The 26,321-nt window shown below is 37.6% G+C and overlaps 2 protein-coding genes across 2 annotated transcripts; one reads left to right on the plus strand and one right to left on the minus strand.

The window, feature by feature from the left end:
- Nucleotides 1–461: 461 nt before the first annotated feature.
- On the minus strand, nucleotides 462–1,331 carry LOC133738992 (uncharacterized). The gene has a single exon (XM_062166729.1). The coding sequence runs from the start codon at nucleotides 1,329–1,331 to the stop codon at nucleotides 462–464; it is 870 nt and encodes a 289-aa protein (XP_062022713.1).
- An 18,435-nt stretch (nucleotides 1,332–19,766) lies between these two features.
- Nucleotides 19,767–21,360, plus strand: LOC133727162 (uncharacterized). Its single transcript, XM_062154785.1, has one exon. The coding sequence runs from the start codon at nucleotides 20,339–20,341 to the stop codon at nucleotides 21,206–21,208; it is 870 nt and encodes a 289-aa protein (XP_062010769.1). The 5' UTR covers nucleotides 19,767–20,338; the 3' UTR covers nucleotides 21,209–21,360.
- The last annotated feature ends 4,961 nt before the right edge of the window (nucleotides 21,361–26,321 follow it).

The raw sequence follows: 26,321 nt of genomic DNA on the forward strand, positions 1-26,321 counted from the left end.
CCTTCACAAAAAACTTAACCTTGTATTAATTATTTCAAGAAAAATGGAGATCACGATGTGCAAACTAGCTAGTTCGTTCTTGAACATGTATGGTACAACCCTATAAAGCGTGGGTTCCATGAGTCCATGACGTGCTAAAGTTAGTGAATACTATTTGTACGTGGAAGAATTTGAAATGAGGATTGAGTCAAATTCAATCTTATAACTATTGATCTTCTTTTGGATAGTGTTTTCTTATGGATACACATTAAAAGAAAATAACTTGGAAGATAATATAAGAGACATGAATATATGATTCAGAAACTAGGTTATCAATCATTCAATTGTATTAATTTCACTGTATAGCTATACATATCACAAGTTCTCTAAAAAAAATTGTAATATCAAAGGAAATCCTTATAATATGCGGATGCCTTGGATGATTTTGAGACAAAAGTGGTGGCCTTTGAGAATCCCACAAATCATTGTGAGATTATGTTCAATAGAGAAGCTCTTGTTTTGATCAAGCGCCTAAATACGCTTTCCAAACCACTCTCAAGACCTTCAATGCAGACTTCCAAAGCCTCCAATTTTTTATGTGCAATTTGAATCTTCTCAACTTCAGAAGATTTGCATAGTGAGGATAGAGCAGAATTCACACCATCCAACTCATGCCCTTTAATGTCTGCCTGAGATTCACATGCTACGACTCCTTTGTGCATCAACTTTGATACCAAAGACCACTTGTTTGACTTGGAAACTGGAACAGCCAAGAACACCAAGAGGGATTGGAAGATGGACATGTTCTTTGCACAAACTTGTCGAAGAACCCTAATCACTGCGGCGAGATGCTGATCTTGCTCTAGAAGTTGTGACGACCCAATCTTGATGTCTGCTTGTTTCAACTGTGAGATCAATTTCTTGGCATCCTTCTTCATTTTCTTGCTGAAGCTAGCGTAGTTGGCAATGCTAGTTTCAATGCTTGAGTCTCCCTTTCTTCTCCTAAGAGCAGACTGAAGAGCAAAGACATGTTCTTTGACTTGTAACATGAAATCCCTTGTGATCCCACATATGTCTAGAAGCTTCACTGATCCATCCAACAACTCATCCATGCATTTCTCTTGTTGGTGTTGAGAGAGTAGCTGTTGGGTTGATGCCATTTGGAGAAGATCATCAACACAATCATACAGCTCTTCAAGACCAGATAGACCTCCGCAGATTGAGTCTGATGTTGAAGCAGATGAAATTGACTCCCATGATTGGAGCCTGCTGAGCTCTTCTTCAACTCTAACAGTTGTTGGGTGAGACCTTGAAGGCAAGCTGATTGATCTGACATGGTACTTGGCAGCCATGGTCTTGCAACTGAACCTGTTTGATCAAATGCTCAAGTGAAGTTTGTAAGGCTTTTTGCTTTGTTTTTCACAAGAGCTGAATATTGAGTTGCTTGGTCTCAACATTTGCAGAGTTGGGTATATATAGGAACACACAGAGATCAAAGGAGAGAGAGAGAGATAGAGAGCATGTGGAGCCAGAGTGGGCATTTCTTGGGAGGACACATTGTCACTTATTGGGTAACACTGCAGCAATATATAATTGCTCTTTCTTTAACCCAAATGGTCTTGCATTGGGCATGAGGTGTCTGCAGAATCTTGTGAGAGCAAGTTCACCCGTAGTCAAGAAAAGTCGAGGCGTCGACCAGTCAAGTTACTGTTCACTATCACTGGACATGGGTTTCCACCCGTTTTCTTTCTTGACCAGTCAAGACTGTTCACTTTTACTGTTCATCCAATTTCATTGTTCAATTTTACTGTTCAATTTCACTGGAAAATAGAAAATATAAATTATTAATGGAAAATAGAAAATTACGTGGAGCGATCTGACCCATCCAATCCTCCACCGCTAAATCCCAGCCCTTGAAGCAAATTAAGTTTTGTGTATAAATAGCCCTTGATCTGATCAAGGCTCCAGATCACTCCAGAAGCAACCTGAAGCCTCGACCTGTGAATGGGGAGACTGCGACCCTACGCCGCGATCTGGCCGGTGCCCTACCGTCAGGCCACCTCCGGCTGCGCACGGCCACGGATCTTTTCCTATGGTCGTCGCCGTCACGTTTCCGGTCACTGTTCGCTCAATCGTCAGTTGTGGAGGGAGAATCGACGGTGAGAACATTGAAACTTTGCAGGCGGGTTCAGCGAATTCCGGCGACTCCGGCCACCGTTTGGGCTGCATGTGGTATGAAAATCGATCTTCTCGTCATCCTCTACATGTCTGTATGATTAGTTTTCGAATTCGATCAGGTTTTAATGATTTCCGTTTCTGGGTTGGTTTCGGCTCCGCCGTGTTCTTCAACGTCGGCGACTTCTCTGGCCTTTCTGGGCTTCATTTCTTGCTAGGCTGCACACATAGGCCAACAATTGAGAAGCTTGTTGAGCTTCTGGCCTGAGAATCACCAGTTCATCATCATCCTGGTCTCGGCAAGGAATTCTGGGAAGCAGAATGAGTTGCAGTCGATTCTCGAAGGTAGATTTTTGGGTTGTCTATCGCTGACGTCGGCCACGTCCGGCTTTGTCCAAGCTGGCGTCTCCTTCGACTGGTCATAATTTTAGTCAGGGCGTTGCCTTTTTTCTTGGCCTCGGTTAAGGAAAGCCAAACCTTGGCTGGGCAAAACTAAACCGGTGGAGGGATGATTTTCCCCTTGCCCGATCAACCCATCATCAATCCTTACTGGTGCCCGATCAAAACTACACCGGTGGACTTGCTCTGATGGGTAGCATTGGTTAGGGCAATAGCCTCAAGAGTCATTACCAACTTTGCCTCCCTCTCTGCCACATTAGCCCTTCATTATCATTTATTAAGTTGTGGCAGACCAATCCTCCAATAGCTGGCTTTGTCTGGATTGTCTCAGTTTTGAAGAGGTTATAGCTTCAACCCTAAAATTGCCTTTGTAGTAAACAAAAGGATCCAAAAGATATCATTGAGGTCTAGATCCATTGGGGACTATTATGAAAATGTAGCATATACCAACTACCAAGTATTCTCGGTGGTTAGAATGCAAGGATCAACATGGTCGATCATATTGCAAAATCAGTATCATTATTAAAAAGTGCACGACTGCTTTGTAGTACTCATGTCTCCATTTTAAATTTGCCAAAGGTGACCAAAATGTTTCATATGTAAAGGAGCTATGAGCCTATGTTGCTGCTTCTGAAGACGCGTGTCTGCGTTTGAGACAGGTGTTGCTCTATGCTTTGCTCTTTTCATCCGAGACATTTCACCAAATCATTGGAGTAGATTTCTTTCTCAAATTAATTAACTCTGTCATTTCACCAAATTATTGGAGCAGTATCTCCTATTGTAGGCATATGGATGTTCCTAGAAGGTTGGGACTCTGACTTCTCTCTGCTTGTTATGGAGTCATATTACTTTTTAAGGGAAATAAATTTATCAAAATTAAACTTTTCTTCTCAAATCAAATAAGGAAGTTACACATTGTACCAAAAAAAAAAAAGGAGTTACTCAACATTAATTCGAAAAAAAATCATATCAGATTAGTTTCTCAAAAATAAATATAAGAATTCGTAATCGTCTATCATGGCCTAAGAGTTAAGATTCAATTTGATATATCTTGTTTGCACATATACTCTTTTTTTTTTTAATTGAATCTTTCAAAGTCCATGTATGAAAAAGATTATTATTTTAAAATTTGGGGTGCATGAGTGATTTTATAATGTAGTATTTGTATTTATCTTGGATAATAAGTGGAACATTTATCATCCCGCTAAAACCAATAGGAGTTTCTCACGTTCCCACTACACATGTATAACAAATATTTAGCTGTTAGTGCATACAATATACCATTTAATTTAAACAATGAGCTAGAAATTCTAATATGATGGTATTTTTGGACCAATAGGCTAGGAAACCTGAGGATAAGAGATGAATGATCAATAGTATATGTTAACAAATTAAGTTTAATTAATACTTTAATAGTGCAATATGCTTTACTTTGGGTCTAACAATGCGGAGAGGATTCTACGCTAAAACAAACATATTCAACTATTAAAAAGACCTAGCTCTGCTAGGGTTTGTGAGTCGTCGTCCCTAGTGGACGTAGCTCTATACCTTCTCCTCTCCATGGATAAATCTGCAGGTCTTGGCCTGCTTTTCTTCTCTATGTTTCCTCTTGTTGGGGCTGGTGTTTTGCTGTGCTCGTGGATGGTGTGGACAGGTTTGTTTGCCGGTTTTGATCTGGTGGATGAACTGGTGTCTGTCGGCTGCTGGTGTCGATGTGAGGCTGATCGTGGTGGGGTTGTGATTGGCGGTAGCGGCGTTCGTCGGGGGGCGCCAGATCTGCGGTTCTGGAAGGCTGGGAACGAGGTCCTTCATTTGGATCTCAACTGCCTGGGTGTGCCTTGGTTGAGGCATAGTGGTCGTGGTGCAGAAGGGACTGAGGCTGTTGTGGTGCCGGGTTTGTCTTGCCGACAATGGATTTGGGTGGTGCACCTCACGTATCGGGTCTGGGACCGGGGCAAGAGTGTCCGGATTTGGGATCCGGGCGGGTCGGGGGCTTGGGCTCTGACCCACTCTTTTCGTTGGGATTTTGTTCAACAGTTGGAATGGCTTGGGGCCCCTACTTGCTACTGGTACTGGATTTGGGACCCAATGCTATGGTATTTGTTCGTGAAAGATCGTCTGCCAACATGGCCATGTTCTGACACCCTTGGCCGGCTTCGATCTTTAGGTGGGAGAGTGCCTTCATTCCGACGCCGAGTTGATTTTTGTCAATTTGTGCGTTGGGGTTCGATGGGTAGTCAAACCACCGACTACTCAATTCACTACACGGCTGCAATCCGTAGTGTAAAATTAGCTGGCGTTTCAACGTTGCTACCATTGCGATTTTCATATTTCTTTGTATTTCAGATGCAATTATTGCATCTTTTCCTTTCGTGTTGTTTATTTTCATTGTTGATGCATCTTTGCATCGTATCGTTGTAATCTTTCAATTTCAATAAAGGGCTGACCTCGTTTTACTCAAAAAAAAAAAAAATGCGGAGAGGATTCTATGCACCGACAGTGCACTTGCACTGACGAATATTTTAATATCAAAAAATAATCACAGTCATTCATTTACAGGCTCGGTTATCTATGTAATCTGAGCCGTCTATACATGTAAACTTTTTACTAACAGATGTTAACTTTGCTGAGATTGAATAAAAAAAAAAAAAATTGTCAAGAAGGTAAAATTGATAAATTGTAAAAACCATGGTAAGTTTTGGCTTGAAACCAACAGAGAGAGAGAGGGAGTAGAACAGTGGGTCGACCGTCGACGGCGAATTAAACCAACAGAGAGGGAGTAGAACAGTCGACCGGCGATATCATTATATTTGAGGTTTTGGGAATGGACGAATTGCTCTCTTTCTGGTTTCAATTTCAAAACTCCAACACTGCAAATTCACAGAGAGAGTGAATTATGGCAGGATTGCTATCATGGGCCGCAGACTTAGTCGGAGCCGGCGGCGGTCAAGGCGACGATGACAACAATCCCACTGATATTCAGATCGGAGCAACGTTTAACTTGTCCCATGGACCTTCAAGTTGAAGGAAGTCGTCGAAGAAGAGAGGCACAATAAGCAAACATGAATTCTGGGTTTTCTGGGCATCGTGGAGAGCTGCTGCATTATATACGGAAAGGAAGCAATATATCTCGTCAACTGTAATTGGTACAGCGGTAGATGCACATAATACATTAGCTGATGTGGGTTCGAACCGCGACAACGTCACAGTTTCATTCTATTTTATATTTCTTGCGTTTTCACCTTCTTCTTCTTTCTTTTTTTTTTCATTTTTTTTTTTCATAATTACAGTATTTTAAAAAGACCTCAAAATATATAAACAAACTACATTAATTAGTTTTTTATTTTTTTTATTTTGTTTTGTGTTTATCTTTATTTTTTTTAATAAACTACGATACTTAGACTTCGAAATACATAAATAAACAAACTACATTAATTGCAAAAATATGAAGTAAAAATATTTCATGGACATTTTTTTTAACTTTGAATATCATTTTCCCTCTCTAGGTTCGGGTTGCTTCGACCTCAAACTCTATGTTTGTTGTTTTTTCTTGAATAAAGAATATACTTAAATAAAATGTTATTGTTTCAATCATTAAAAATAAATAAATTATATAACCGCATTACTTGCTCGACCTCTTCTTAAAAAAATATTAAAAAAAAAAAAACACTCACACACACAAAAAAAAAAAATCATTCTTTAGAAACCTATGGTGCTTAAATAAAATTTTGGTTACGGCCATTTTAGTTTAATGGAATATAGTTGACAAATGTGGATCGATATCTAAACGAATACTGAATAGGGTAAATTTTATATCTAAACGAATACTGAATAGGGTAAATTTTTTACCGTAGCTATTTTATGCCATAGTGATCACATCCAACGGTCAAATTAGCAAATTTCTTTCTGTTCACGTTGTTTATCTTGGAAGATATACGTTTGTATATAAGTACTAAAAAAGTTTGACCACACTAGTTGGCATGTAGAGATTTTGTGCGATTTGAAACATTGATAATGACATAAAAGAGATTAGGCATTGTTTATATATTCAGCACATAGTAATATGCACCATGCGAAACAATTAGTCATGTTTGTCATCATTTAGGCCTTGACTGAGATAGTCAACCGTTAATTATGGTTTTTTACCAAAAAAAAAAAAATTTCTAAAATATTAACAAAACATTGAGAAAACAATTTTCAAAAAGTTTGCGATCACAAGCTTTAATGTCCAAGCTTCAACTATTATTGTACAAATTTTCAACCGAGTAGCTCATATGAATTAAATTGCTTGTTAAAAATTCTAATGAATAAATACAAGGGTATAAATTAATGAATAGTAGGTACATTCTAAAAAAAAAAAAAAAAAGAGTATAGTAGGTTGGATCGAGATCAAATAGAGAATGAATGTGGCTAAGATTTTTACCATATGCATGTAAAATCCTGATCGATCATCACATCCAACGGTTGATTCCTCACCAATTGTAACTGGTACAGTGGTAGAAGCACTCAAGCACATAATCATGCACTATCTTATGCTGGTTCGTATCACGATAGTGTCTGAATTTCTTTTTTTGTTTTCATTTTGTTTTATATTTCTTGTGTTTTTACTTTTTTTTTTTTTTCATAACTACAATATTTTAAAAAGACTTCAAAATACATATATAGACAAATTACTTTAATTATTTTTTCAATTTTTATTTATTTTATTTTGTGTTTATCTTTATTTTTTAATAATCTACGATACTTAGGCTTCGAAACACATAAATAAACAAACTATATTAGTTACAAAAATATGAAGTAAAAATATTTCATGGACATTTTATTTAACTTTGAATATCATTTTCCCTCTCTAGGTCGGGTTGCTTCGACCTCAACTCTTTGTTTGTTGTTTTTACTTTAATAAAGTTCATACTTAAATAAAATGTTGTTGTTTTAATCATTAAAAAAAATATAACTGCATTACTTGCTCGGCATTTTTTTTTAAAATAAAAAATAAAAAATAAAAAATTCTCTAGAAACCTATGGTGCTTAAATAAAATTTTGGTTACGGCCATTTTAGTTTAACAGAATATAGTTGACAAATGTGGATCAATACCTAAACGAATACTAAAGAGGGTAAATTTTTTAGCGTAACCATTCTATGCCATAGTGATCACATCTAACGGTCAAATTAGCAAATTTCTTATTTGTTCACTTTGTTTGTCTTGAAATATATACGTTTGTATATAACTACTGAAAAAGTTTGACCACACTAGTAGACATGTAGAGACTTCGTGTGATTTGAAACATCGATAATGAGATAAAAGAGATTTGGTATTGTTTATATATTCAGCACATAGTAATATGCACTGTGTGAAATAATTAGCCGTGTTTGTCATCATTTAGGCCTTGGCTGAGATAGTCAACCGTTAATTATGATTATTTATAAAGGAAAAAAAGTAATAATTTCTAATAATTGAGTCTATAGTCATAGTCCTTGGAAATATTTTCTGAATTTTTGTTGATGCAAAATCTCGAATTTATGGGCTCCATAATAAAATACGAAAGGAGATGAATCCGTGAGAATTTTCAGGAAATTTTTCTAACACTCGAGCTATTAATATGCGCCATATGAAATAATTAACAATGTCTGTCATCATTTAGGCTTTGATTGAGATAGTCAACCGTTAATTATGGTTATTTATAAAACAAAAAAGTAATAATTATTAGAAATTGAGGGGGGTGTATTGTATTTGGATTTGTGCAGATTTTTTTTTTAAATGACAGACTTTTTGAAAAGTCCACATACTCTTTAAAAAGTTGATAGACTGTTATGGATTTCTTAAAACCATTGATTTTAGCAACAGACTTTTATTGATTCATGAAAATCTATATACTTTATTATGAATGACTTCTACAGATTTCCTAGAATGTACAAAATATAAAAACGAAAAAACAAAACAAAAGCAGTCAAAACACAAAACAAGATAATAACTCGTTGTCTCTTCAATGCTCAAGTATCTTCTAATAGAAATTGACTCAAATGAATTATCGTTAGTCTGTCTAGCGAGTTTGTTCTCATTCTTAATCTCCCAACAACATAAATATGCAATATAGATCACTTGATGTTGATGGTTAATTATTCTCATCAATTTTGTTTTCGCCGATTAACATATATTGTAGCAAATATTGGTCAATGTCTTGATCTATAATCAATCAATTGAAATTCAATTGTTCAACCTTTCTTTGAACCATAATATAAATTCAAATTAATGAGAATAATTAATTAATAAGATAAAATTTAGTATGCCATAGCAACACTATTCAAGGTCTTAGGGGTAGACCACAATATTTGGGTTTTAGGGTTTCATAAATCATTTTTATTGCTATTAGGGTTCGAAGTATCACAATTGAAAAAAAAAAAATCACATTCAAGAACTACAATGAACATGTTGGGTTTCAAAAAACGTTGATATCATAAAAGATTAGAGAAAAAACAAAAAATTAAGAAAGAGAGATGATGAATGACCAACTTCTTTGTGCGTAGAGAGAAGAACTTTGATAGACCTTTTTTTTTTTTTTTTTTTAAGAGGAAACTTTGATAGACTTTTTCAAATCTTTGGTCTGGAGGCTGGAAAATTATTGGAGTTTGGTATGTATAGTTAACACTACAAAGTCCATGATTATCCATGATTTTCTAATTCCATAAGTATGAATGATATTTTGAATACATCTGTACTTTTATTCATTTTTAAAAATCCTAATTGAATACCCCTAGATTTTGGTGGAATTCATGAAGTCTTTAAAAATCCTAATTGAATACCTCAAGACTTTCATGGACTGTTAAAAGTCTATATTGAATACACCCAGACTTTTAAATTCCATAGATTTCTTTAAAAGTTTCACTAATTCCATATACAATACACCCCCCTGAGTCTATAGTCTCTGTCCTCGAAAATATTTTCTGAATTTTTGTTTATGCGAAATTTCAAATTTATGGGCTCCATAATAAAATACTCAAGGAGATGAATCTGTGAGAATTTTCAGAAAATTTTTCGGACACTCAAGCTATTTATTAGAGCAAGTGCACCCGTAGTCAAGAAAAGGCAAAGTCGAGAAGTCAAGAATTCGACCAGTCAAGTTACTGTTCACTGCCACTAGACATGGGTTTACACCCGTTGTTTTTCTTGACCGGTCAAGACTGTTCATCTTTCACTGTTCATCAATTTTAACTATATACATGTTAATTGTAAGCCATAGGATTTCCCATTTAATTGAAATGAAGGGCTGGGATTAATTGACCGTTAGGCCCAGATTTCAAATAGGACCAATGGCTACCTTCCACGTGGCATGCCGGCCCCCCTCTCTCTGTCGCTACGCGACAAGCGACTGGCTTCACCTTCTGTGGGTTGCGGCGCCACGCGTCGGCTTATTGTCCTCTACTTCCCTCCCTCGGCGCGTCGTTGGTTGCTGAGAAGTGCTAACGTCAGCCACGTGAAGGGCTTAGCTTGTGTGGCATGTGAGCTTGGCCGGTCATCAAAATAGTCATGGAGATGACTATTTCCTTGGCTGTAGTCATGAAGGGCTGGGTTTTGCCCGGTCAAACTTCTTCCGCTGCAAACTGATTTCTCCTTCAGTCGGTCACCACATCAGCAATAACTTGACTATGACCAGTCAAGTTCACACCGCTGAACTTGCTCTTATGATTCTCTGAAATTTCAAAATTATGAAAATTATTTAAAGATAAAGAAATTTATTGATGTAATCTGAATCGTCCACTTGATATGAACCGTTGTTTAAAATTTAAATGTGGGATATAAATACTTGATTCAGATCCAAGGGTTTAGAAGCAAAGGGCCGCTTAACCCGTTTTTTCTATTCGCGAAGCGCAGATGGTGACCCGATTGTATCTCCGCCATCGGGCGACATCGCGGCGGTGCACAGGTCCCATCCTACTCGTATCTCCATCCCCGACGTCCCATCCGACTTTAGTTTTATTTTCATAATATGTATGTATTTTTATATATGTATAGTGTCAATGTGTGTGTGTTTTTTTTTTCTTTTAAAACTTTTTTTTTTTACTTTTCTTTGGGTTTTAATCTCCACTCTCTCAATTCTCAAAAAAATAAAAATAAAAATTCTCCACTCTCTTATCAAAGTGTTATGACTGTAAACATATTAATTAGTCTAAGGGCATATTTGTCATTTCAGATGTGATCTAGTCCAGATGCTTCACCTCTCCCATCTTTCTCTCTACAATCGCGTTCTCTACCTCTCTCTGTATCATCCTTGCTCTTCCTCTCGCCAAAATTGATCATCAAACACCCAAAATCTTCGTTGTCTTCACCAAGGAAGGTCATCTACCAATTGATAGTTTTGGTGATCAAACTTAAGATTCAAATTTTGATCCTTGGCTTTCTCTCTCATCGGGTTCATCGCCGGAACCACCACCGTCCAATCAAGTCGCAGGCGATCCGGCTCAGATGACTCTCCATTCAGATCCACCACCACCGGCTCAGATGACTCTCCGTACTCTATCTTTGAATTGAAATTCAGAGTTGGTTTCTTTGATCTTCGGGTTTGAAGCTCCATTTTTGATGATATAAAACCCCAAATCAGCTTGTTCTTTGGTCTGTGAATTTGGTTATTGGGTTTTGATCTTATAATTTCTTCACTGGGATTTTCTGGGATAATAGAAAGAAAGGAGAGAGGAAGAGAACGGAGAGGAGGAGAGAGTAAGAAAACTGAGGGCAGTAAATTTTGCCAGTAAATTCGTTAGACAAACGGCGCGTGGTTTGCACGCGCTGTTAGCTTTTGACAGTGCAAATGCACTGCTAGTGCATGGAATATGCTCCCCTAACAATGGGCTACATGCATTTAAAAAAAGCTAGATATTTAGAAAGACCAAACTATCCATATCATCATGACATTGCATTGATGAGTCTTTAATTGGAGTTTAGAATATAGTAACCAAATGTTTACCTCGATTTTGAAGACTAGCTAGAACCTAACATGACATGGGTTTATTTTAAGAGAAATTCTTAGGTAGGGTAAACGTATTAGCCACGTGGTACATCTAGCCAATCATGTTACTCTATTTTTTAATTATATTTCAAAACAACTCATGTTTAATTATAATGAAATACTAAAAACACCTCATGCATAGAAAATGATTGACTGGGTGTTCCGTCACATGGCACGTCTGCTCTACTTAAGAATTTTAAACCGTGAATGATCAAGGAGGCCATATTCTATGGATAATATAGGGTTGTACCTCTGTATATATTATAAACCTTTTGGCATACAACCCGCCTTATAAAAGTTCTTTGATTCGTGCTTACCCAAAAAACCTACGGATATAATATTAGATCCCAAACATTATTGAGAGCACGTTTTTGAATATAGAAATGACAATTAGGTTAATGATCTGTGCTTAATTAGGAAAACAAAAGTGGTATAATGCCTTGTGCTTTTTTTCCGTGAACATGGTCACTCCACATGAAACTGATAAATTGATGATGATGCTCTATTTCTCTCATTACAATTGGCACTTGATTTGTTAATTAATCAACCTCAATTTAAGGACTGCAACGATCATTTGCATGCATGTGTCTAGTACTAGCATCTATTAGTTCCTAATTTCCTTATAATCAAAAGCAATTAAATTGGGTCGACCACACTCTTCAGTGTTCATCATGCGCAGAATTCATGCTTTGCCGGCCAGTGGTACTTGATATATTAATTTAGCAATTCAGCAAACTATATATGTATTATGGCCTTAATTACGGGACGGCAAAAGTACCTTATTGGAAGTTGAATTTATATTAGACTATGCGAGTAGACAACGTGGACCTGACCAGGACTTCAAATTAATTTATGGATGGGATGTAATATATATGTAAATATTCTCTTCTGTCTACTCAGAGAATATTTCATGTACGACTTAATTTAATTAAGCATGCATCCTCTATCATAGGGTTTGTGAAAGTTGAGACTAAAGATCAATTTAATAATCCCTTATTCTCTGTTAATGAGCTAGTGGCAATTAAGATTTCTGAGTTGCTGCAGAAGAGAGAATGTGATCTAAACGTCAATATTGTTCCTGCTTGGGACGAAGAAGATACATGTATTTATCACACACACACACACACACACACATATATATATATATATATACTGCCTACTTTCTAGGTACATTGCAAAGACAATGTACTGCCTACTGTCCCATGCAAATACAAGATGAGCCACTTAAGTTCATCATGCAGAAAGTTACTCTGCGAGCTAGCCAGCTAGGTTAGTTATAGCCAGTAGTAGGAGGGAGATCGACAAGAAGAATCATGCATGTCTCAATGGATATAAATGAGCATGTGCTCCATCTCATTCTGTGTAAACCAGAGGGTTAATTTTCTTAAGTTTCGGTCTGATGGGAATGGCCGGAGGTTCAATTAATCGATCTTTCTTCTTGCAAGAAATAGCTGAAAGCCGCCCACCCCTTACTGTTGAGTATGGATGTCTCTACTCTCTATATTTCTCTCACTACTAGAAGTATATATGTAGCATGCAATTTCCAAAGCATTATATATAAAGTTAGCTAGAGAGAGATCGATGGAGAAGAATATCTATGTACGTACTGCCTTAATGCTTCCTTGTCTCCCAAAAAAACCAAACACCGGCCATCATCTTCAAGATGACGGACACCCTTCATATACTACTGATATGATCATCAGTGTCACACTGCCATACAAATTTAATACAACTGCCATTTTTCATGTCCTAGGTCCTGGGATACAGTATTAGTACTATTAGTACTACAGTTCTTCATGGGAAGTTTATTTATCCCATGTCATGAAAAAGGTAAATTGATTACTTTCATTTTCGAGAACTAAACGAGAATACTGCTAGACTGCTCGAGTTAGTGAGGACTGAGGAGCAGCAATACTAGTGCTGCTGACTGCTGTGCGTAATGCTCGAGCTGAGCCTGGGTCTCACCCCAGTTGTTCACGTTTTAAAGAATATGTGCTAGCTAGCTGCATGCGTCATGCATGATATATTCATACCATCTTTATATAATTATTGTCAAACCTACGCCTTGATTATCTCATGTAATGCCCCCGGCCAATTGGGAATTAAAAAGAGTCCTTTTTGTCATTTCTGTTGGCCAAAATGTGTGAAGGCCGGGGTCACATCACAGATGACCACCTAGCTAGTAACACTAACATCGGTCATGCGTAGGATCTGCCGTGGAATGAATTATGGATTTAATTCCCATGCCGAAAGGTGTCTCAATTTTCCACAATATTAGGGGGCAGAAAATGAATTACCATTCCCTAATATATATATATATATATATATATATATATATATATAGCGGTTCTCCACTGCGGACGTCCGCAGTTTTTCGATCCGTACGGATTTCCAGTTTTGATCCACTTTTCGATCACATTTTCACATCTTAACCGTTCAGTTTTTAGGTCCTAATGTATAGATCACCTCTGCAAAATTTCAGCAAATTTGGTGATCATTAAGGCATTCAAAACTGCAAATTACAACAATATATACGAACGGTTCCGGTTTGACAGATTTGGTTCGTTCGTGTAAATTGCAGTTTTGAATGCCTTAACGATCACCAAATTGGCTGAAATTTTGCAGAGGTGATCTATACATTAGGACCTAAAAACTGAACGGTTAAGATGTGAATTTGTGATCGAAAAGTGGGGAAAAACACAATATCCGCACCTGAGCAAGATTATATATATATATATATATATTTTTTTTTTTTAAGGTTGGGATCAGAGTGGGCAGGGGACTTTGCTTGGGCGGAGTGGTGTTTGGTGGCAGTTGGTGGTCAACGGGCCGAGTTCGATGGACTAGATCGAATTTTGTCTGGTTGGCTGACGGTGGTGACTGGATGGTTGGCTCGGTTCTTGTGGTAGAGCTTTCGGGGGCTGTTAATATATAACAGAAGCATAATCATGAAGTGAGTACCTCACTAAGAACATATTCACAAATGTTATTGATCTTCAGTAACAAACAACAAGATGAACAATATTAAGAAAAAAAAGTGTGTGCAAGTATCCTAAAACTCAATTAAACACACTAAAATTAAATACGTCAAACATAAGTACAGACTCCATGTCAATTCCACAATGTGGCATATAATATTAATCAAGAACTCTACAGCCCAGGATATCAATTGGAAGGATTCGACTTCCAAATTTCTCAGTGATAAAGAAATGTATCTATCTCTCTCTCTTATAGCCTGAAATCAATATGCATTAGAAATTGATTCTGATCGAATAGAAAAATAGGAATTACCCATTTCAAATCCTTACAATTGCAGATTCACATTATATCTCTCTCACAGCCTGAAATCAACATGTAGAAAAATTAATCCCGATCGAATAGAAAAATAGAAAATTACCCATTTCAAATCCTGACAATTGCAGATTCTCATCGATCTCTCTCATTTCAATCCTTACTATTGTAGATCCTCATTTGTCTCTCTCTCTCTCTCTCTCTCTCTCTCTCCAAATGAACCAAATCTAACTAGATTGACGGATCTATCAATGATATAAGAATGGTACCTCTGTCAATTCGTCAATTAATTAATAACATAAACAAAAGAAAATATCTCGCATGAGATTTAGCAGACCGCAAGGGCTATCTAGGCAATCCGCATGGGAATCGACTAATGGGCCACTGGGCATGGTAAATATTTGGCTGGTTTTGTAGGTGTTTTTTTTTTTTTTAATATAAATTGATTTCAATAGTAATCAAGTCATAAAACAGGCCAGAGTCTAACAGAACTTACATAAGCAAAACCGGTAAAAAAACCGATAACCTATCTAAGCCAAGCTAAAACTCATTAAAGTCTAAGGGATGCTCGCATGAAGCAAGAAACCTCGCTTCCTAAGGAAGAAAATCATTCATCTAGCCTAAGCTGCCAGCACGCAATTGTGGTACAACTATAAACTAGAAACATCTCAGAAAGCATATAGAAGTTATTCCTACCTAAACATAGGCTTGCATCCAGATGTCAAAGGCATAAACTTAGATGAGGCCCAACTCCTTCCCCTTGGGGTTGGATTTGGCACCATCTTCTGCAGCTAACAAACCTCGGCAACAGGTTGGTCTTTTTGCATTTTCCGCTAGTCTTCTTTTCAGTATCAGTCTTAACATTTTTCCCTTTTCCGGCGGTGCCATAAGGCAGCTTATTCAGGCTTCCCACAGGCCGGCCTCTCTTCCTCTTCGATGGCATCGATGGCTCCACCAGACCCATGGTCACCGCATCCAAATTCTTCTTCCCAATAGCTAAACTGAGGCCCAACTTTTTGGGAGAAATTGTGATCTCATCTTCATCCCTAGCACGACGTTTCCCTGTGATTGGTTCACCGTCCGGGCTAGGTGCCTTTAATTCTCGAATCCGTATCTGCCTTCTAGCACGACGAGATGCCAAGATCGACTGAGGAAGAAAAGCTTCCGGAATGGATCGCGGGACTTAGGCCTTGAACACTAGGGTTTGGCCAGCAGCTAAAACCCTAGCTGTAGTAGAGCTTGAACCTGACTCTTCTCGCAAACATGCCAACGCATATGGCTGCACCTCCGTGCCCACCATCTCATCCTCCTCTTTCTGCAAATCCGGGCCAGAGCAAGGCAGGCCTACGTGTGTGACATAGCCACACCGCCCAAAGACCTTATCAAACTTGAATCTCACCAGAAATTGCACGTTGTCCTCCACCCAGAATCTGCGCTTGAACAGTAGCGGGTTAGCAAACTCAATCTCCACACGGATACGTAACACCCTAGTCCTGAAAGCTGTTCTATTGAATTCCATAACCTCCCCCAACGTACTCCCAATGAGTCGCATAATCCTTTCAGATCAAAAGGCCGGTGGAACTCCCAGCAATGTAATCCAGTGAGAAGATTTCTTCAAAGGCACCTCCGCAATCTGACGCACACCGTCATAATCAGCCAAAGCAATCGGAGCCCTATTAAAACCCCATGGTCCTCCTTTCCAGACTCGACCTCGATCAGCCGGGTCAGAGAAAGAAAACATAATCATGTCGTCTTCCCGGTGTTTGAACCCAAAATGAGCATTTTAGCCTGACAAGGCGTGTCTTGGAGAAATTGAGCCAATGTTAGTGGCTCAAGCTATATATTGTCGACAAGTTCGAAATATATTATTTAGAGGCTAAATAAAGCCTACTATGGAAGATTATGCGAGCTGCAAGAAAAGGAAAGATGGAAGCATGGAAATGAAAAGTCAACTTTAGCACATTTTCCTACTTCGACTAGGAGAAACCGAGCTAAACAAGGAAGGAGGGGCGGCAGACTAACCAAACTAAATCCAAATGAGCTAAAACTTTCCAGATTAATTCTAGACATCCCAATGATCATTTCTTATGAAGAGTTCCAGATCTAGTTTTGAGTGGAAAGCCTTCAAACAATCAGTCCAATTTTCTGCAGAAGCAAAACTGGAAAACTGGACTTCTAAGGAGTCCAGCAGCGTTTCCGGCCCAACCACATGGATTTAAGCTCTGAAATTTCACCAAAATGATCTACACTCATGGTAGATCATTTTATATGAAGAAGCCGAAGACCCATTTTGAGTTCTTGGTAGAGATATAATTGAAGGAATAAAGGAGCAGAAAGTGACTCAAACCTAACAATTCCATTAGTGTTTAAGTGCTTAACCCATCATGATTTGTTTAAGGCCAACCACCATGGCTTGGTAGCCTATATATAGAGGCTACAACAAGTAACAAAAGACAACACAATTCATCAAAGAATCTCTATGATCATCCAAGCCTCTCTAGAACAATCCCTCTCAGAGCAACCCCTCTCTTTCTCTTACCGGTGATTACACTCCAGTCCTAGTCTTCTCAGGAGCCGACTGTCAGTGCCACCAAACCCTCTGTCAAAGTGTTTCGGTCCTAGTCTCCTCGGGAGCCGACTATAGTACAGCGACCACAACGGTTACGGAACCAGCTAAGCAAGGGTAACGCCCTCGCAAACTAGCTAAGCTAAAGTCACGCTTTGGCAAGTTCTCTCTACTTCCCGATGATTTCGCTCTGCTCAACCTACAACATTGAGTATCGACTTGGTGACACAAGACAAAGTCCTCCAGCACGAGGCACAGAAGACCCCCACGACGAGGTTGGTGCTCTCCTCGTCTACAGTCGCTCAAAAGAAGTCAGGTTAAGGGACACCCCCGACGACCGTACCTGAACGGTGCTGACACGCCCGCGCAGAAAAGAGACTGTTGACCAGCTGCAACAAAACTGGAGCCAAACACCCGGTGTCTTCAACCCTAAGCGATCCATTGATCCTCCATGCAGATCGAAACATACCAAGAAGAGATCTGCGATTATACTCCCCTAGCAGTTAGGAGTTTCCCAAGCATGAAAACCTCAGGTTGCCTTAAACCCTTGGATGGACGAAGGTCCACCGGTTTTTTTCCATCAGCGATGGCGAGAGAGGAGGCTAAACGCGCAGCCATTGCATCAACGGAAGCCATTTGCTGTTGACAGAAGCTTCGCAAGCAAAAAACCCTAACCCTAGGGAGAGAGCGTTTGGTTGCGGCTAGACTCAGTATACTGTGGGCAATTATAACTGGTTTTGTAGGTGTTGGTAATTTACTAAATAAAGAATAGAGAAAAAAAAAAAGAAAAAAAAGAGAGGGGCATAATAGACATTTTAGACATTTTGTGTGAGAATTATAGAGAATAAGGACTAAACTATTTAATTTAAAAAGTTTTGAACTGAACAGTTTTAGGATTCAAAGTACACATAGTATTTAATCCTTTTTGTAATTAAAGAAAACTAACTTATATAGATAGGGTTGATAAATCCGGCATCAATCTCCCCATGAACTGATTACAGGAGCCAAAAAATAAATTACAAGCACTACCCCACGATTGATACAAAGTGTAACTGATGATGCATGTCGGGAGTTGTAGATTATTTCCAAAAAAAGATTAATTTGGATTCATAAATACAATTAAGAGTATGATCAAATTCCTGATATGTATATTCTTTACTGCTCACACCACCATACATATCTTATACTAGGATGAACTAATGATATATGGTGTAAAGACAAACCAATGTACAAGAATAAACGTATAATGCAAAAGATGAACTAACGAATCGACAGTTCAAACATCAACTAATAGTACAAGGGTGAACCAAAGATACAAGCATTAACCTATAACTAATCGATCACAATTATCATTTTGCAGATATAATAAATGATAGAACGTTTAAAAAAGTCTTCTTAAATGCAAAGGATTTTATAACTGTGGTTATTGGTTTAGCATACCATTCCACAACTACAACCACATTAGTTTTTACCAATTACTATGGTTATATTAAGTCTAATAATGATCCTAAAACCAAGTTCTTTTTGTTTTTTTTGAAAGGAACCAAGTTCTTTTTACCAATATGGTTATATTAGGTCTAATAATGATCCTAAACCAAGTTCTAATTTGGCATGCCAATGAGGTTATATCAAGTCCAATATCAGTGATCCTAAGTAGGTCTTAAATACAAAATAAAGATTGTAAATAACATGACGAGATATGTAAAAGAATGTACATATAGAGGGAAAACTTGTAGTGGTGACTTCCCCAAAGTCTTCTTAAGTTAACGAAGTAATTTATACATCCCAAATATTTGGTCATGATACTTCTATTTTATAACCAACTTCTGTTCCAAATTCCAATACCACCTCAATTATCCCACTCCAATGATTTGGAGGAAATGACTCAAATATTGGGAGAGCCAAGCAGAGAGCACGACATGTCTATTCCAAAGTTAAATTCACTAAAGAACTACTTCTCCAAAGTCCAAATCTCCCATGATTTGGTGAAATGACTCGGTTCATGAAAACCAAGCAGAAAGTGGTTATTTCGGTAAAGAAAGACTGCTTAAATGATTTGATGAAATAACAGAACGAAGTTAATTCAGTAAAGAAAGACTGCTCCAATGATTTGAGGAAATGCCTCATATATATGAAAGAGCAAAGCAGAGAGCACCACCTGTCTTAATCACTCCCACGCAAATACACGCGTCTGTATAAGCAGCAACCTACGCTTCGCAGCTCCTCTTCACATGAAACATTGAGGTCAATCTTCACCAAAATTTAAAGGCCGACCTGAATAGTACAAACAACTCGTGCACACATTATAATATGGTGTGGTGTTGATCGATATTGGCATTCTAACCACCATGTATTCTAGGGGCTATCTACATTTTCTTACTAATCCCTAGACCATATATAGATCTGGATCTCAATCGATCTCTTTTTCTTTTGGAAACCACTTGTTTAATGCAAATTTTTAGTGTTGAAGCTACCCTCTTCAAAAGAGAGACAACCCAGACAAGGCCACCTATTGGAGGATTGGTCTGCCACAATTTTATACAAGAAAATGAAGGGCTAATGTGGCACAAGCGGAGGCAAAGTTGGTGATGACTCTTCAGGCTATTGCCCTAACTAATGCTATCCATCACAAGATTCTGCAGACCTCATGCCCAATGCAAGACCATCTAAACCTAAAAAAATAGCAAATTATTGGTTCCATGTTACACAATAAGTGACAATGCATCCTTCTCCCAAGGACTGCCCACTCTGGCTCCACATGCCATTCTCTCTATCCTTAATCTCTTTGTGTGTTCCTATATATATCCAACTCTGCAATGTCGAGACCAAGCAACTCAAAATACATCTCTTCTCTGTAAAAAGCAAACACCCTTACAAACTTCACTTGAGAATTGAATTTCATCAAACAGGTTCAGTTGAAAAACCATGGCTGCCAAGTACCCTGTCAGATCAATCAGCTTGCCCTCAAGGTCTCACCCAACAACTGTTAGAGTTGAAGAAGAGCTCAGTAGGCTCCAACCATGGGAGTCAACTTCATCTGCTTCAACATCAGACTCAATCTGTAGAGGTCTATCTGGTCTTGAAGAGTTGTATGATTGTGTTGATGATCTTCTCCAAATGACATCAACCCAACAGCTACTCTCTCAACACCAACAAGAGAAATGCATGGATGAGTTGTTGGATGGATCAGTGAAGCTTCTAGACATATGTGGGATCACAAGGGATTTCATGTTACAAATCAAAGAACATGTCTTTGCTCTTCAATCTGCTCTTCGGAGAAGAAAGGGAGACTCAAGCATTGAAACTAGCATTGCCAACTACACTAGCTTCAGCAAGAAAATGAAGAAGGATGCCAAGAAATTGATCTCACAGTTGAAACAAGCAAACAATAAAATTGGATTATCACAACCTCTAGAGCAAGATCAGCATCTCGCCGCAGTGATTAGGGTTCTCCGACAAGTTTGTGCAAAGAACATGTCCATCTTCCAATCTCTCTTGGTGTTCTTGGCTGTTCCAGTTTCCAAGTCAAACAAGTGGTCTTTGGTGTCAAAGTTGATGCACAAAGGAGTCGTAGCATTTGAATCTCAAGCAGACATTAATGGGCATGAGCTGGATGGTGTGGATTCTGCTCTATCCTCACTATGCAAATCTGCTGAAGTTGAGAAGATTCAAAGTGCACATAAGAAATTGGAGGCTTTGGAAGACTGCATTGAAGGCCTTGAGAGTGGTTTGGAGAGTGTATTTAAGCGCTTGATCAAAACAAGAGCTTCTCTTTTGAACATAATCTCACAATGATTTGTGGGATTCTCGAATCCCATTATTTAGTCTTAAAAATTAAAATTATCCAAGGCATCCACATTTTATTAGGATTTCCTTTGAGATGACAATTTTTTGAGATATGTATATATAGCTATACAATGAAATACAATTGATACCCAAGTTTCTGAATCCCATCTGATGTTTCTTTTATTATCTTCTACATTATATTTCCTTTGATTTGTATCCAATATCGAGAAAACCCTAACAAAATCAAGACCAAATCACATGCATTGCTAAAGAAACTTGTACGGAAAGAAACAGAATACTTGGCAAGGAAGAGCAAAATCAATAGTTATAAAACTGGATTTGATTCAATCCACATTTCAGTCATCAAAAAAAAAAAAAAAAATCCACATTTCAAATCCCTCCACGGATTCTTTACTAATGTCAGTAATGTGCCAAAATCGACTTTATCTTTTTCAGTTTTTGCATAGTGTTAAATTAAAGCCTATCGTTATCCATCAAGAATCATATCCACTTCATATAAAAGATCCTAGCAGGCTTTTTTTCCAAAAAGTTTTTTTTTTTTTGAAGAGGCTTTTAAAGTTGATACTCATATGCAAACATTATAATTATATCCCAGGATTCTCAAATCCAAATAAGTCTCAAGTGTCCTCCACTAAGTCTCTATATTGTTAAAAAAAATAAACAAAAAAGGAGTTGTAATATTTTTTTCAGTTTTGTCATTCCTTTATGTCTTGTTCAACAAGGTTCATATCCACTTCATCTCAGAGATTCCTAAGGTTTTCCATATATTCAAATGTGGTTTTCTAAAGCCCAGACAACTCTTGATCGAATATACTCTTTGCCATGATATTCTTCAATGGGACAATGCAAATAAATCTTCCTCTCACAATCATTTCATCACATCATTCTTATATTATTGAATAAAAAATTAAAAAAAAAGCGAAAAGCGGCAATGTCTTATACTTTTTTTTTTAAATTCAAAAATAAAGACAAAAATAACATATTGGTTCGTATTTCAACTTCCCAACTTCTAGCCCTCACTTTCTGCATTTATCTGTAACTTTTCTTTTGTTCTTTTGCTAACCGGCCATCTCCTTCAATTGAGGAGTGATCATATATTATGAAGTGACTAGTATGGCCCGATCATTCATTTGATTGACAAATTAAAATTTCAATTATTCCATGATATAAATGCTACACTCATTTTCCTTATAAATTTGATGTTACTATTTGTGAGAATTAAGTCTACAATTTAGCTGTCCGCGCGGAGCTTGCAAAAGGGGACTTGGGAGAGAAGCTCAATTATTTTATGGTAATCAACCTTTACTCTAACATTAAGTTTCTATCAGTGTCTTTAATAATTTCTCTGTCTCTTTCCCAAGTAAAGGTACTCCATGAAAAGAATTTTGTAGATCTTCAAGCGATACGAATCTTCTCTGTTTTTGGCTCATATTAAGCAACGTTAACAACTTTTAATCAAGTCTAATGGTGGTTTGTCCTTGCATATATGCTTTTATAAACTTACTTTGAACGACTAATGCTAACTTGCCTCTTGCATTGCCTCAAAGTTTATTAACTTCAAATTAGTATCGTCCAAATGCTTCTACTTCAACCTTCTCTAGAAGTAATAAAAAATAAAATAAAAAAGTTTTATATCAAAGCCGATTTGGCTTGTCTTGTGAGTGTAGCAATTTTGCTAAAAGCCGCTTTAACGATAATTATTTTATAACAATACTTTAGTTTATGGGAATGAGGAAGTGCAGTTTTTTTGTTCAGTTTTATGCGTGATGATTTGGGCTTCACAACCAAAATCAATCAGTAATGGAAGGAGTTAAAGAGTTGAACCAAATCCTTACAAACCCACAGGCATGGTCCTCATTTCTCATGTTGAATCTATTTTCTCAACATGCCCCCACACGTGTAGTTAATTGGTTGCAATTCATAATCTCACACGTGTAGTTAATTGTTGGTTGTAATTCATAATCAAGTAATTTGGGTTTCTCAACAAAAACTAGTTGGGAATGAATGAAGTTGACCCAAATCCTTACAAATTCATAGGCAAGATCCATATTTTTTCACGAGGGACCTATATTCTCAACAATACGAAGTATTCAACAAAACAAGTACTTTACAGTTTACACTGTTAAAGTGTTTCTAACATCCGAAACCGTTTTTTAAGTTTGAGAAGCATAGCTCAACAAACAATTAGCTACCAATGTGCCACAATTTATTACATAGAATCCCCCTTCCTTACAGCCAAAGTAAGAAGAAAATTAAGGAAAATCCAGAGAACAAGACACTTTGATCAAGCAAGAAACATATTATACTAGTACCACATTATACATAATAATCAAGTACTACCTAAATCGACTAGGTTTTAATGGCATTTGGAAGGTTGCAAGACTCAAAGGGAACATAACAAAGACATGCCACTCGTGCAACCCATTATATGTATGAAAATGAATATTAGTCCCCCATTTCCAACCGAATTCCAAAAACGAATATAAAAACACAGTTCCAAGTCTTCAAGATCTTTCTCTGGATATTGTTCTCGTCGATATTCAAAGCTTCTCCCTATCCAAAGAACTTTGGAATGCCCCACTCTTTAGCTTACCACCAACTTCCATAAATTTGACCAACAATGGCGGTGCCGGTGGTGCATGAAAGGAGGAGAAAGCGAGAAAATGCCACATGAATCTGGCTTTTGATCCCAAAAACAAATACCCTATTTTTCTTTTTTGATCAAAAACAAAAACCCAATTTTTTCTTTTTTATTAGAAACAAAAACCCTATTTGCGGATAGCACCTCACCCAAATAACTACATGAAAGGTCATCTACAAAACTGGAGTCTTTGTTTTGTTTAGTAGGTGGCAGAAGTGACAACATAACACACCAATGACACCATCATAAAATAGCCCACATCGCCTTCACATGTTTATCACATTGACATAAGCACCCAAAAGATGCTCTTGGTCGATCGGTCCCCTAATGACCAATTCACCTAGGTATATATATGTGACTTTGAATCACACAACTTATTGAAATCCAATTCCAATTCTCAAATCTCAACTCCAAAATTCATATCTTTCTATGATGAAAAGAGCAACAATGGCTTCTTTCTCTCCAAAACCCACAAAGCGCTACAATGTCAGATCCATTAGTATGCCCACTAGATCACATCCCACCACACTCAGAATTGAAGAAGAGCTCAACAAGCTCAAGTCTTGGGAGGCAACTTCAACATCTTCATCTTCATCAAATTGTTCGAAGGCGGATTCACTATGCAAAGGACTAAGCGGCCTCAAAGATTTGTACACTTGCATTGAGGAGCTTCTTCACTTGCCATTGACACAAAAGGCACTAGCTTTGCACCAAAATGAGAAATGGGTGGAAGAATTGCTTGATGGCTCTGTTAAGTACTTGGATGTATGTGGCAACACAAGGGATGCCATCTTGACAATGAAGGAAAGCGTTCGAGTGCTTGAATCTGCTCTTCGACGAAGAATGGTCGGAGATTCGAGCATCGAAGACAGTGTCAATGCATACGTAAGCTTCAGAAAAAAGATGAAGAAGGAAGTTGTGAAGGTTTTGGCAGCATTGAAGCAAATGGATCAGAAACAGGAGGTCTTTCCTTTGGATCTAGATAACCATCTCGCCGCGGTGGTGAGGGTGCTTAGAGAGTCAAGTTTGATCACAAGCTCAATTTTTCAGTCACTTCTTTTGTTTCTTTCCACACCAATTTTGAAGCCGAGGGCCAGTAGATGGTCTTTGGTTTCAGTATTGATGCAAAAAGGGGTATTAGCGTGTGAGAGTTCCCAAAGCAAAAGCATGAATGAGATGGAAAGTGTGGATATTGCAATTAGCAATCTGTTTGTGGATAATGCAAGTGAAGATGTTGAGGGTCAGAAGATTGAATCTGCACAAAGAAAGTTGGAGCTTTTGGATGAAAGCATAGAAGGCCTTGAAAATGGGTTGGAGGGCTTGTTTAGGCTCTTGATCCACACTAGAGTTTCTCTCCTAAACATACTTTCTCATTAGGTTCATGATCATATCTGATCATTTCGATTTGTATCCGAATTTTAGAGGATCTGCATGCATATTGTTACTTCTCATCTTTTTCTGATTGTGCATTTATGTAGATGTATCTTAATGTATATACACACTTCTAATTAAAATCTGAATCTATATGTTTCCACTTACATTGAATCTTGTGTGGTCCCTTTTATATTTGTTGCAGTTCATCTTTTATTAATAGTAGAATCTTGAAAGGGTGTGCTTCCATATCTGTGAAAATCCAATTCTAATCTAAATCTGATATTTTCTTCTCAAAAAAAAAAAATCTAAATCTGATATTTGATTGGATCAATCCAACGATCATCCAAATCACTCTGAGAAAGGCAAAACATTCTTTCTGATTTGCGTGAGATATGAGTATATATCTATCTATGTTCACAAAAGAATCGGAAGTTTTCTCTGAGAAAAAATCACTTAACGATTACTTTCCTTATATCGACCTAGAATGGCATATAAAATTCAGACATATCAAATTAAAACCAAAAGCCAACCGAAGACTACTCCAACCAAACCCAACTCACACTTCGTCTGAAAACTCCGAAGAACAAGATGAAGCGTGGCCTCTCTCGTTTGCTTTCCGGATTCGACTCTTGCAAATGGTTCGTTTAGAACTCTGCCATTACCCTTCTGAATAAACAGAGGAGGCAATTGTTGATTTACTTTTTTGTGATACTAACTGAGAATGAATGGTGTGAAACAGTAAAGTTGCATTAAATATGGTACTGGCTAGAATAAAGGTTGTGTTGAACGAGAGAATGACAGAGGTGAAGCAGATGAGGCATGACATCGCTTCACTCCTTCAGAAAGGTCAAGAAGTCACTGCTCGTATCTTGGTACTCGTCATACTCATAATTTTTGCTTTTGGTTTACAGTATCGTTTAAATTATTTGCTATTTTGTTTACCCGAAATATCGTGTTACTCAAGGCTTGTATTCCTTCTTCATATAGGACTTATGGAACATGTGACTCTGCTATCTTTGTTCATTTGGTTAAAGAAATAGTTTTATGGTTGTGTAGATTGAACATTTGACAAGAGACCAGAATTCT

This window comes from Rosa rugosa, chromosome 1 (assembly GCF_958449725.1).
Source record: "Rosa rugosa chromosome 1, drRosRugo1.1, whole genome shotgun sequence".
In the NCBI taxonomy this organism is placed as follows: Eukaryota; Viridiplantae; Streptophyta; class Magnoliopsida; order Rosales; family Rosaceae; genus Rosa; species Rosa rugosa.

Coding starts and splice junctions, on each gene's coding strand:
- LOC133738992 (XM_062166729.1), bottom strand. CDS start 1,331: ATGGCTGCCAAGTACCATGTCAGATCAATCAGCTTGCCTTCAAGGTCT.
- LOC133727162 (XM_062154785.1), top strand. CDS start 20,339: ATGGCTGCCAAGTACCCTGTCAGATCAATCAGCTTGCCCTCAAGGTCT.